Below are 13,622 nucleotides of genomic sequence, written 5' to 3'. Positions count from 1 at the left end.
GTGAATTCATCAGTTATTCTGTGCTCTGACACACTCAGACGAGTCTTTTGTTAAGACGTAACTAGCTAGCTAAACAATGAACCATTATCCCACTCATGATGTTACTACCCTCCATGAATCTGCTGGTAGCTAACCAACCAGGTTCAATGTTAGCTAGCTATAACTAGTCAAGCAAATACAGTGGGGCAAAAAAGTATTGAGTCAGCCACCAATTGTGCAAGTTCTCCCACTTAAAATGAGAGAGGCCTGTAATTTTCATCATAGGTACACTTCAACTATGACAGATGAAATGAGAAGAAAAAAAATCCAGAAAATCACATTGTAGGATTTTTAAATTAATTTATTTGCAAATTATGGTGGAAAATAAGTATTTGGTCAATAACAAAGGTTTATCTCAATACTTTGTTATGTACCATTTGTTGGCAATGACAGAGGTCAAATGTTTTCTGTAAGTCTTCACAAGGTTCCCACACACTGTTGCTGGTATTTTGGCCCATTCCTCCATGCAGATCTCCTCTATAGCATTGATGTTTTGGGGCTGTTGCTGGGCAACATGGACTTTCAACTCCCTCCAAAGATTTTCTATGGGGTTGAGATCTGGAGACTGGCTAGGCCACTCCAGGACCTTGAAATGCTTCCTACGAAGCCACTCCGTTGCCCGGGCGGTGTGTTTGGGATCATTGTCATGCTGAAAGACCCAGCCACGTTTCATCCCTTGCTGATTGGAAGGAGGTTTTCACTCAATCTCATGATACATGGCCCCATTCATTCTTTCCTTTACACGGATCAGTCGTCCTGGTCCCTTTGCAGAAAAACAGCCCCAAAGCATGATGTTTCCACCCCATGCTTCACAGTAGGTATGGTGTTCTTTGGATGCAACTCAGCATTCTTTGTCCTCCAAACACGACGAGTTGAGTTTTTACCAAAACGTTTTATTTTGGTTTCATCTGACCATATGACATTCTCCCAGTCTTCTTCTGGATAATCCAAATGCTCTCTAGCAAACTTCAGACGGGCCTGGACATGTACTGGCTTAAGCAGGGGGACACGTCTGGCACTGCAGGATTTGAGTCCCTGGCGGCGTAGTGTGTTACTGATGGTAGGCTTTGTTACTTTGGTCCCAGCACTCTGCAGGTCATTCACTAGGTCCCCCGTGTGGTTCTAGGATTTTTGCTCACCGTTCTTGTGACCATTTTGACCCCACAGGGTGAGATCTTGCGTGGAGCCCCAGATCGAGGGAGATTATCAGTGGTCTTGTATGTCTTCCATTTCCTAATAATTGCTCCCACAGTTGATTTCTTCAAACCAAGCTGCTTACCTATTGCAGATTCAGTCTTCCCAGCCTGGTGCAGGTCTACAATTTTGTTTCTGGTGTCCTTTGACAGCTCTTTGGTCTTGGCCATAGTGGAGTTTGGAGTGTGACTGTTTGAGGTTGTGGACAGGTGTCTTTTATACTGATAACAAGTTCAAACAGGTGCCATTAATACAGGTAATGAGTGGAGGACAGAGGAGCCTCTTAAAAAAGACGTTAACGGTCTGTGAGAGCCAGAAATCTTGCTTGTTTGTAAGTGACCAAATACTTATTTTCCACCATAATTTGCAAATAAATTCATTAAAAATCCTACAATTTTTTTCCCTCATTTTGTCTCTTCATAGTTGAAGTGTACCTATGATGAAAATTACAGGTCTCATCTTTTTAAGTGGGAGAACTTGCACTTGGTGGCTGACTAAATACTTTTTTGCCCCACTGTATGTCTGAGATTCAAAGAATAAGATCATACACAACATTAGCAAGCGAGCTAACATTATCTAGCTAACAGTACACTTCAACTTGAAATCATGCTTTCTGTCAAAATTAGAAATGTGTAATATCTAAAAATTTTGCTAGCGAGACTATCTTACCGTATACATCATGGTTGGACGAGTCTCCTGTCGGATGCCATGGTTGCCCTTAGTTTGAAGATGTAACCCGGAGACAGTGGAGAGCATACAGAGCCCTGAACTCAACCCCATAGAACACCTTTGGGATTAATTTAAAGTTAGATGCGTTATTGTTAGCTAGCTAACAATACACTTTTAACTTGACATTAGATTTATGCAGTTTTACTATGCGTTACATAAAAAAATGCGTTTTAACATACTGACCAGCTCAAATGGACAGAAGTGAACTATATGACAGACCAATCCAATCATCACTCGGCATGTCCAGCCCACTCATTATCTTAGCCAATCATGGCTAGCGGGAAGGTTGCTGTATTTTACTCATGCTAAACTAACTAGGCTCGTAATTTAACAATTAATATGGCATACAGGTTTGTTATTAAGGCAAAGTTCACATGTTTGAGAAGGCATTTCTGCCAAAAATGCATTTTGATAAAAAGTTTATTTTCAAATGGCTCGACTGAAGTAGTAGCTCCGAACATGAGCGTAGTTTCCTTAAAGGGTCACAAATAAAAACCCTTGAATGAGTAGGTGTCAACTTTCAGCTGGTGCCGTATATCCCTTCAGTAAGATTTGATTCCAAACACTGTTGTGATACATTTCAGTATTCTAAGGCAGTGGGGCTAGGGCTCGAGGAGTTGGCATATTTAGCATAGTATTTTTTTTATTTGTCCGGGCTTTCAACTTACTCTTGAAAGTTGTAATAGTACAATGCACAAGGTGCAGTTTTGAAATTGGGTAGTGCATCAGTTTCTCTTGTCACGTCAGTCAGGACGCCTGCTCGTCAAATCTGATTAAAAATGGGCGTTAATATGAAATTGGTCCCCCCTTTGCTGGTACAACAGCCTCCACTCTTCTGGGAATCCTTTTCACTAGATGTTGGAACATTGCTGCGGGGACTTGCTTTTATTTAACCACTCCATGGCTGCTCGGCCATGGAAACCCTTTCATGCCGACGAACAGTTATTGTGAACTGATTTGTTGGAAAGCTGGCGTCCTATGGCGTTGCTTTAAACCTACAAAATTCTCTGCAAGAGGGATGTGAACAGTTTGGCATGAACAGTGTGCCCATAGAAATAGATGTGGTGGTGGTGGGGGCATCCCCAGTGCTGAAAGGGGGGCCTGAGTGAAAGTATGGAAACCCTGTTCTAAGGTACTGTCTTAGCTATTGCCCAATAAAGGCCATGTAACTTGAATTACAGCCTAGTTTCTACTGGATACAATAGAAAATGGCTGTCCAAAGATGACGTATCCTGTTTTGTTAAACCCCCCCCCCATGGCACCCTTCAGGTATAGACATGTTAATGACCACTATCTACATGCCATCTCAATGCCTCTGATGCTCTGATGGGTTTGGCAAGAGAGCAGACCGAGCTTGCCAGACAGGTCCAAGCATGTGTTTTAGCATGTCCTACCTGACTTGCATGCACTTTCAGCAAATGTATTATTAAAAATAAAAAACAGATACCTTATTTACATAAATATTCAGACCCTTTGAAATTGAGCTTGGGTGCATCGTTTCCATTTGTCATCCTTGATGTTTCTACAACTTGATTGGAGTCCACTTGTGGTAAATTCAATTGATTGGACATGATTTGTAAAGGCACACACCTGTCTATATAAGGTCCCACAGTTGACCGTGCATGTCAGAGTAAAAACCAAGTCTTGAGGTCGAAGGAATTGTCTGTGGAGCTCAGGACAGGATTGTGTTGAAGCACAGATGGGAGAAGGGTACCAAAAATGTCTTCTGAATTGAAGGTACCCAAGAACAGTGGCCTCCATAATTCTTACACGGAAGTAGCTTGGAACCACCAAGTCTCTTCCTAGAGCTGGCCGCTCGGCCAAACTGCAATCGGGGGAGAAGGGCCTTGGTCAAGGAGGTGACCAAGAACCCGATGGTCACTCTGACAGAGTTCGAGTTCCTCTGTGGAGATGGGAGAACCTTCCTGAAGGACAACCATCTGTGCAGCACTCCAATCAGTGGCCAGATGTAAAAGGCACATGACTGCCCGCTTGGAGTTTGCTGAAAGAGAAACGAGATTCTCTGGTTTAATGGCAGCATCATGTGTGGATGTTTTTCAGTGGCAGGGAGACTAGTCAGGATGTGGGAAATATAAACAGAAAAGTACGGAGATCCTTGACAAAAACCTGCCCCAGAGTGCTCAGGACCTCCGACTGAGGCGAAGGTTTATCTTCCAACAGGACATTGACCCTAAGCACACAGCCAAGACATCGCAGGAGTGGCTTTGGGGCAATTCTCTAAATGTCCTTGAGTGGCCAGGCCATAGCCCGGACTTGAACGCGATTGAACATCTCTGGAGAGACCTGAAAATAGCTGTGCAGTGACGCTCCCCATCCAACTGACAGAGCTTGAGGATCTGCAGAGAAGAATGGGAGAAAGTATCCAAAATGTGTGCCACGCTTATAGCGTAATACCAAAGACTCGAGGCTTTACTGCCAAAAGGTGACTTAACAATGTACTGAGTAAAGGGTTTGAGTACTTATGTAAATGCAATGGTTTTTTGTATTTTGTAATTTAATTATTGTCAACTTTTTGCTTGGTCATTATGGGCTTTTGTGTGTAGATTGAGTAAAAAACAACAATTGAATCCATTTTAGAATAAGGCTGTATTGTAACAAAGTGGAAGAAGTCAAGGGGTCTGAATACTCCAAATGCATTGTGTGTACACACCTATTCCTTTTCATTTCAGCATTAGCTTCCCTCATACGCATGCATGCACACTGACCCTCCACCATTTCTGAATGTTGCTTATGAAAAATAGATTAATGCCACAGTTTGCAATCCACCCCACCCACCCATCCAAGATATGTATGCAGAGGGCCAGACAAAATGTAATCTGTCTGTTGACATGGTGATTACCACAAATCCTAATCCCCCTGCTGCTGATTTACTGCATTTTCACTGGATGACAGAGGGTAGACCAAGAACAGAGAGTGGATTGCAGAGAGGAGAAAGAGGGTCAAGAGCAGAGAAAGAGTCAACTAAGACTGCAGCCTCGGTGCCCAGTGTTTTCCATTAATTTGAACTAAAGGTCTCCCTTTAGGATTGGCTTGTAACCTAGTTAACATCCACTGATTTAGACATACAACCTCGTGTGATGGTAATAAGCATTTAAAAATAAAATAAGCATTTAATAAGCATTTAACAATCAGTACAATTTGGAATTTGGTTTGGCAGTTGACATTGTTCTGCATATGGTCTGCTGTGAGTCATGCCCTACAACCATTTATGAAGGCCTTACTGTTTGCATTCATCATGAAGTTATACATGGTAATGGACAGCATAACTAGGTTAGTTGAGCTGAGAACCACTTGCACAACGAGTGACTTTAATAGGCTGTAATCTGTCTCCTAGGACTCTTAAGTGCTCAACTTCATAACATCAAGAGTCCTAATGGGTGTAGTCTTAAAAAAAATGTTTATCGGAAAATGTAACTTTCTGTGGCGTACAGCCTTCAAAAGTAGATATGATTAGGCTGTTCTTACCTCTTTTGATATGGATGGCAGTAACTGCGTGTTTATTAAAAGCTCCTGCCTAAGATAAAATCTATCTTCCACAATGGTCCCATTTTTATTGGCTATCAATACAGTACTTTGTTTAAAGTCGGTCTTTAACCATAGTCTTGTCCCCAGAGGGTTGAACAGAAAACAAGACCGGAACCTGGGAAACCAGCAGCACGAGACCAGCACATGAGCAATTGTTTTCACTGGCTTGATAGCTGTAGTGCAGTGACTGGTGGATGAAGGGGCCTTGTTTGACAGCAAAAAAAGTATTTTTAGTGCATTCGTTTGATCAACTCATGTAGGTGAAGTAGCTTAATCTTTCTCGTCAAACTTGATCACAAAGTAGCCTGTAATTTAGACCTACTGTACCATAGGTGAATATTTTACTTAATTCTTAGGGCTGCAATCCCGTTAACGGGGTTGATATGGCAACAGCCAGTGACAGTGCAGAGTGCCAAATTCAAACACATCTCATAATTAAAATTCCTCAAACATACATGTATCTTATACTATTTTAAAGGTAATCTTGTTAATCCCTCACATTTTCCGATTTCAAATAAGCTTTACAGCGAAAGCTCCACAAACGATTGTTAGGCCAGAGCCAAGCCACAGAAACACAGCCATTTTTCCAGCCAAAGAGAGGAGTCACAAAAAGCACAAATAGAGAAAATGTATCACTAACCTTTGATCTTCATCAGATGACACTCCTAGGACTTCATGTTACATGATACATGTATGTTTTGTTCGGTAAAGTGCATATTTATATAAAAAACTTCTCTGTATACTTTGCGTTATGTTCACTAGTTCCAAAAACATCCGGTGATATTGCAGAGAGCCACAACATTTTACAGATATACTCAAATGTCAATGAAAATACAATTGTTAGGCATAGAAATATACAGTGAGGAGAACAAGTATTTGATACACTGCCGATTTTGCAGGTTTTCCTAGCATTTTATTGCATGACATAAGTATTTGATCACTGACCAACCAGTAACAATTCCGGCGTCCACAGACCTGTTAGTTTTTCTTTAAGAAGCCCTCCTGTTCTCCACTCATTACCTGTATAAAAGACACCTGTCCACACACTCAGACTCCAACCTCTCCACAATGGCCAAGACCAGGGAGCTGTGTAAGGACATCAGGGATAAAATTGTAGACCTGCACAAGGCTGGGATGGGCTACAGGACAATAGGCAAGCAGCTTGGTGAGAAGGCAACAACTGTTGGTGCATTTTATTAGAAAATGGAAGAAGTTCAAGATGACGGTCAATCACCCTCGGTCTGGGGCTCCATACAAGATCTCACCTCGAGGGGCATCAATCATCAGGAGGAAGGTGAAGGATCAGCCCAGAAATACACGGCAGGACCTGGTCAATGACCTGAAGAGAGCTGGGACCACAGTCTCAAAGAAAACCATTAGTAACACACTATGCCGTCATGGATTAAAATCCTGCAGCGCACGCAAGGTCCCCCTGCTCAAGCCACCGCATGTCCAGGCCCGCCAATGACCATCTGCATGATCCAGAGGAGGAATGGGAGAAGGTCATGTGGTCTGATGAGACAAAAATAGAGCTTTTTGGTCTAAACTCCACTCGCCATGTTTGGAGGAAGAAGGATGAGTACAACCCCAACAACACCATCCCAACCGGGAAGCATGGAGGTGGAAACATCATTCTTTGGGGCTGCTTTTCTGTAAAAGGGACAGGACGACTGCACTGTATTGAGGGGAGAATAGATGGGGCCATGTATCGTGAGATCTTGGCCAACAAGCTCCTTCCCTCAGTAAGAGCATTGAAGATGGGTCGTGGCTGGGTCTTCCAGCATGACAACGACCTGAAACACACAGCCAGGGCAACTAAGGAGTGGCTCTGTAAGAAGCATCTCAAGGTCCTGGAGTGGCCTAGCCCACTGTGTATTCAATAGGGGCTGGGTTGAAAATCAACCAACCTCAGATTTACCACTTCCTGTTTGGATTTCTTCTCAGGTTTTTTGCCTGCCATGAGTTCTGTTATACTCAGACATCATTCAAACAGTTTTAGAAACTTCAGTGTTTTCTATCCAATACTACTAATAATATGCATATATTAGCAGTGTTTTCTATCCAATACTACTAATAATATGCATATATTAGCAGTGTTTTCTATCCAATACTACTAATAATATGCATATATTAGCAACTGTGACTGAGGAGCAGGCAGTTTACTCTGGGCACCTTCCATCCAAGCTACTCAATACTGCCCCTTCAGCCATAAGATGTTTTAAGCAGTTTTAGCTGTTAGTACCACTTTCCAGACACAGACTCCTTGTTTGGAACTAGCAAGCGGTTGGACATTACACAGACACATAGGTACTAAAAATCCCATAGTTTTGGTCAAGGTGATCTTTGTATGTTCCCCCAATGCTTCAACATGGCACCCAGTTTCCGTTTGGCTCACTTACTCACAGGGCGGCAAACGATGACGGAACCAATTTTTTCCCTGTTACCCACTGTACAATTTAATTCCCCCACTCCCCCTCCAGTCTGACTCAGTTTTACCCCTTTCGCCTCGTTATCCTTATCACCCCTGTCAACAACTGCCTCTTCCCCATGTCCCACTGGAGCCTCATCCAGTAGCTTCCATCTGTTTCGGCAGAGGTGTTTCTGAAGCAACCCTCTAAATCCCAACAGGTGAACCCATAAAAGTAACAAAGTTAATCACAATTTTACTTCTGGTACAGTTGGTAGGTAAATATTACAAAGTTAATACATTAGCTCCAAATTCTCATTTGTTATTTCCTTGTCTGTAATCAAACTGTCCCATGTCTCTTTTGTTAAAGGCCCAATGCAGCAGTTTTTTTTTTATACAGTACTGGTCAAAAGTTTGGATATCTACTCAATAACAGGAAGCCAGTGTTGGGAGGGTAGCACTGGAGTAATATATTTTTTGGTTCTAGTCAGGATTCTAGCAGCCGTATTTAGCATTAACTGAAGTTTATTTAGTGCTCTATCCGGTTAGCCGGAAAGTGGAGCATTGCAGTAGTCTAACCTAGAAGTAACAAAAGCACGTTGTGCCCTTCTCCCTGAGTGTGCTGCACAATCTGAAGCGTCTCTCACTCACACGGCTCTCTGTCACATGATCGGGTCTTTACATGGTAGTAGGCTATAAGCATGAATGTTCCATTAGCGGAAACACCATTATCAAGTAACTGCAAATGAAATTATGCATGTAATTATTTTATTATTGAGTTTGGTAAGCTAGTAATGACCAGCAGCAGCATCAGAGCTTGGAGAAGCCTAATTACGGTGACTAAACGGTCATGTGGAATTTGACTGCCGGCTACATGAGATTTGTATAACGCTTCCTAAATGTTTGTCATGGAAATCACACAGAGAATTTTACACAGGGTTGTGTCTCTTGCTAAGTTCAGTTGTTGCTCAGACAAGAATAAGCAACTGACCTCTGCCATGCTCGAGTGTAACCCGATGGAAGTTGTAACAGCTGTGCATGTCCTTTACAGCCCCTCCTCCCCTTCCAAGCTCACTGCAGCTACCTTGTCTATCTTGGGTGGTTCATTCCAGTTTACGTAACTATTTATAACATACAACAACACTGGTAATCAACTCCAGTTTAGGACGGGTAATCATGTCAGTTCCTTTCCTCAGAATGTCAGTCTGAATATGCCTACAGCTATGGCAGGATTCCTGGCGGATGTTCTTGGAGATCATAATTTTAAACTGACTGCTGACCCCAGCCAACTCAGATCCTGCTTCCCAATAATTAAATTAATCTGTCAGGTTATTACACCAGTATACTGAGATGTATTAGTTCTCTAGCTAAGTGTATTTGGTAGCACTTGTTCTCTCTCGTTGAGTTGCCATATTACTGAAGACATGGCTGTTGTGAGGTGTAAGGAGCCAAAAGGTTGATGCAGAATAACACCAGAGGAAAGTAATAGTACAACACAGACTAACAGAGAGTAATGAATGCCAGCATAAACGCATCACACACTTTTCTTCTAATATGTTTTAAAAACAACTTTGTTTTGAATGGTCTTTTTCTGTCCAAATAAACAAACTAAATAAATGTAACTAAACTGTCTCCTGTCTTGCTGCAGATATCCAGGAATTTTACGAAGTGACCTTATTGGATAATCAGAAATGTCGGGAGTCCCCGAAGACGTCGGAGCCCATGCTGCCGGTCAACCTGTGGGATTTCTCTAGCCTCAAAAGCACAACGGTGACCTCAAACACGCTACCAAGCCTTAGCACCAGCATAGAGGTAAGAGGGGACGATTCATGGTCAGCGATGGTATATAGTGTATGTAGCATCATGGGTCACTTGGGGATAAGAAATGTGGAATTGTTTTTGTTTGTATTTTGTAAAGGGCCCGTGCCCCCCATCTCAAGTCAGGGAGGTGCTTCACATGTGAAATAGAGGAATTGCCCTTCATCTAACAGAATTACACTAACTCAGATTTATTTACTTTAAAATGCATGCCAAACAAAACATTTATTTCACAATGGCACATTTTAATGGAAGAGCTGTGCAGATGTAAACAATTTTTTTTGCGACCATGTGTTCCTAAAACTCTTAAATATATGCTCCGAATTAAGTTTCATAATGTCTGCAGAACATGACACCTTAAGTTAGATTTTTTTGTTTGTTTTGGTTATTGAACTACAGTAGGTGAAGTGTGTTTACATCCAGTTCTGGAATTACGGTAACCAGAAGGGTCCCTAATCTGTACTACACAGAAATGCTTAATTATGGATATCCGTATCATTCTCTTTGTGGTGAAAGTCAAAGTTCCAAAAGCTGTATGAGATCATAGAAAATATTTTGCTGTGACTCTTACATGCTGACCAGACCGGCACGAGCAATGCAAAATACATTTAGAAATCATGTTATTGAATTATTGCACCCACACAGCTCGCACGCACCAACGAGTGTCAGCGATGCCAAGGGCTAAAATAGAACTCCTTTCTATTTCTGATGCAGATCACGCTGAATGTCTTGCCTCTCCCATCTCCTAATTTGTTTATAGAAGCAGGTACCCACGTGCCATCTCATTGGTTATACCCACGTGGGTGATTGAAAGACAGTGTTTTGCCTGTTGTCGTGGTAAGTGTAGATGCCAATCACCATATAATTTCTAAGATGAAAAAATTGGCCGTTTTATGTGTGGATTAATTGTCGGAGTAGAATACCTTGTGCATTTCAGGTAAAATAACAACTCAATGTTTATATCCCAGGACAAATTAGCTAGCAAATGCAAGCTAGCTAGCTAAATTCCATACATGTTTAATGCTTTTCGACCTGTCCCCAAATTAATGTAATTGTTTCAGTTTGTTTTGATATTTTAACCTGCGTGTCGTGATCACGATTGGTGTAGGGGGACAAAATACATTTATGCACGATAGCGCAAGATGGCGCACATGCGCAGCTGGTTTGGGTTCCGTGTTATGTGGATGATACAAATATTTGTTGGTCTGATGTGATTTATAAGGAGCATCCAAATGCTGCACTTGATTCATTTTTTAAAATGGCTTTTTCCAATTATTGATAAACATGCACCTGTTAAGAAACTGACTGTTAGAACTGTTAAGTCTCCATGTACTGAGGAGTGGAAAAACTATATGGTTGAAAGAGATGGGTCAAAAGGAGTGGCTAATAAGGCTGGCTGCAGATCTGACTGGCTTACTGACTGCCAATTGAGAAATTGTGACTAAACTCAAAAATAACTATTATGAAGCCAAGATCAATGATAAAGAATGATGGAAAATAATGTTGGAGTACTTTAAATTAAATTATGGGCAGAAAGACATTCAACTCCCTCTTTTCATTGAATCCGATGCTTATTCATCACAACCATTCGAAGGTTGGCAATTATTTATGATTACTTCATTGGCAAAGTGGGTGAACTGAGGCAGGACATGCCAACAAACTGAGCCATCGTACTCAAGCATAAATCATAATGTAAGAAATGCATTGAAAGTTAGTATGGGAGAGGTGGATTATTATTTTTTTTTTCGATCAATAATGATAAACCTCTTGGCATTGACAATTTACATGGAAAGCTGCTGAGGACGGTAGCTGACTCTAGAGCCATTCCAATCTGTCATATCTTTAGAGGAGTCTTTTGTCCTCAGGCTTTAGAAGCCAGAGTCATTCCGCTACCCAAGAGTGGTAAAGGGGCCTTTACTGTTTCTAACAACATACCTATCAGCTTGCTGCCAGCTCTTACCAAACTGTTAGCATTGTATTTGGTCATTGTTTTTTCTATTTCTCTGTAAACAAATCAAGACTTTCAGCGTGCTTATAGAGAAGGGCACTCGACATGTACTGCACTGACACAAATGACTGACTGTTAATAGGAAATTGATAAGAAGATTGAGCTGTGCTGTTAGATTTTAGTGCAGCATTTGATATTATTGACCATAACCTGTTCAGAACTGATGTTATGGCTTTTCAAGCCATATTGTGGATTCAGAGGTATCTATCTAATAGAATTGAGGGTCTTCTTAAATGGAAGCTTCTCTAATGTAAAACATGTAAAGTGTGCTGTTCCGCAGGGCAGCTCTCGGCCCTCTCTCTACTCTTGTTTTTTATTTTTACCATTGACTTGCCAACGGCATTAAACAGCATGTGTGTCCATGTATGCTGATTCAACCATATACTCATCAGCAACCACAGATTATGTAGTCACTGAAACCCTTAACAATGAGTTGCAGTCTGTTTTGGAATGGATGGCCAGTAATTAACTGGTTCTGAACATCTCTAAAACTAAGAGCATTGTTTTTGGTACAAAACATTCCCTAAGTTCTAGATCTCAGCTGAATCTGGTAATGAATGGTGTGGCTGTTGAACAAGTTGAGACTAAATTACTTGGCGTTACCTTAGATTGTGAACTGTCATGGTCAACATTTATAGATTCAACGGTTGTAAAGATGGGGAGAGGTCTGTCTGTAATATAGAGATGCTCTTCTTTTTTGACACCACACTCTAAAAGCAAGTCCTGCAGACTATAGTCTTGTCTTGATTATTGTCCAGTCGTGTGGTCGAGTGCTGGAAGGAAAGACCTAGTTAAGCTGTCCCAGAACAGAGCGGCACGCCTTGCTCTTCATTGTAATTGGAGGCCTTATTATAAATACTATGCCAGACTCTCTTGGGTTAGAGTTGAGGGTGAACTTACTGAATCACTTATTTTTATAAGAAACAATGTGTTTTATTCCAAATTGTTTGCTTAGTCAACTTACACACAGCTTTGACACACGCGTACCCCACCAGACATGCCACCAGGGGTCTTTTCAAAATCCCCAAATACACAGTGTACAGTATTGTATAAAGACATTATTGCATGAACTCCGTTCTGTCATATATTGCTCAAATGTACAGCAAACCTGGTTCCAAACCGATAAAGCAACACCTCATGGCGCAACGCCTCTCCACTAGATAGTTTGTATGTATAGATATGTAGGCTACGTGTGCCTTTAATTTTTTGTGTGATTTAAACTCAAAAGATAAACATCCTCCCACTGTCAACTGTGTTTATTTTCAGCAAACTTAACGTGTAAAAGTTGTTGAATCTTATGTTCATACAAATAGACAACTGAAGTTCCACAGACGTGACATGAATTGAATAATGTGTCCCTGAACGGGGGGGTAAAAATCAAAAGTAAATCAGTATCTGGTGTGGCCACCAGCTGCATTAAATACTGCAGTGCATCTCCTTCTCATGAACTGCACCAGATTTGCCAGTTCTTGCTGTGAGATGTTACCCCTCTCTTCCACCAAGGCACCTGCAAGTTCCCAGACATTTCTGGGGGAAATGGCCCAAGCCCTCACCCTCCGATCCAACAGATGCCAGACGTGCTCTATGGGATTGAGATCCGGGCTCTTCGCTGGCCATGGCATAACACTGTCATCCTATCTTGCAGGATATCACACACAGAACGAGCAGTATGGCTGGTGGCATTGTCATGCTGGAGGGTCATGTCAGGATGAGCCTGCAGGAAGGGTACCACATGAGGGAGGAGGATGTCTTCCCTATAACACACAGCGTTGAGATTGCCAATGACAACAAGCTCATTCCGATGATGCTGTGACACACCACCCCCAGACCATCCACCTCCAAATCGATCCTGTTCCAGACTACAGGCCTCGCTCATTCTTT

The 13,622-nt window shown here is 41.8% G+C and overlaps 1 protein-coding gene across 25 annotated transcripts in view; it reads left to right on the top strand.

Moving 5' to 3' along the window:
* dlg1b (discs large MAGUK scaffold protein 1b) overlaps nt 1–13,622 on the top strand; it is a 266,351-nt gene that overhangs the window by 7,924 nt on the left and 244,805 nt on the right. For all 25 annotated transcript variants that reach the window (XM_024435208.2, XM_042328550.1, XM_024435214.1 and 22 more), the window contains one exon: nt 9,564–9,727. In XM_024435208.2, the coding sequence (XP_024290976.1) occupies nt 9,564–9,727 (164 nt within the window). The remainder of the gene's footprint in view (nt 1–9,563; nt 9,728–13,622) is intronic.

The sequence above is a fragment of the Oncorhynchus tshawytscha genome, linkage group LG10 (genome assembly GCF_018296145.1).
Source record: "Oncorhynchus tshawytscha isolate Ot180627B linkage group LG10, Otsh_v2.0, whole genome shotgun sequence".
Lineage (NCBI taxonomy): Eukaryota > Metazoa > Chordata > Actinopteri > Salmoniformes > Salmonidae > Oncorhynchus > Oncorhynchus tshawytscha.
The sequence above is the reverse complement of the archived record's forward strand: the minus strand, read 5'-3'. Positions and strand labels throughout refer to the sequence as shown.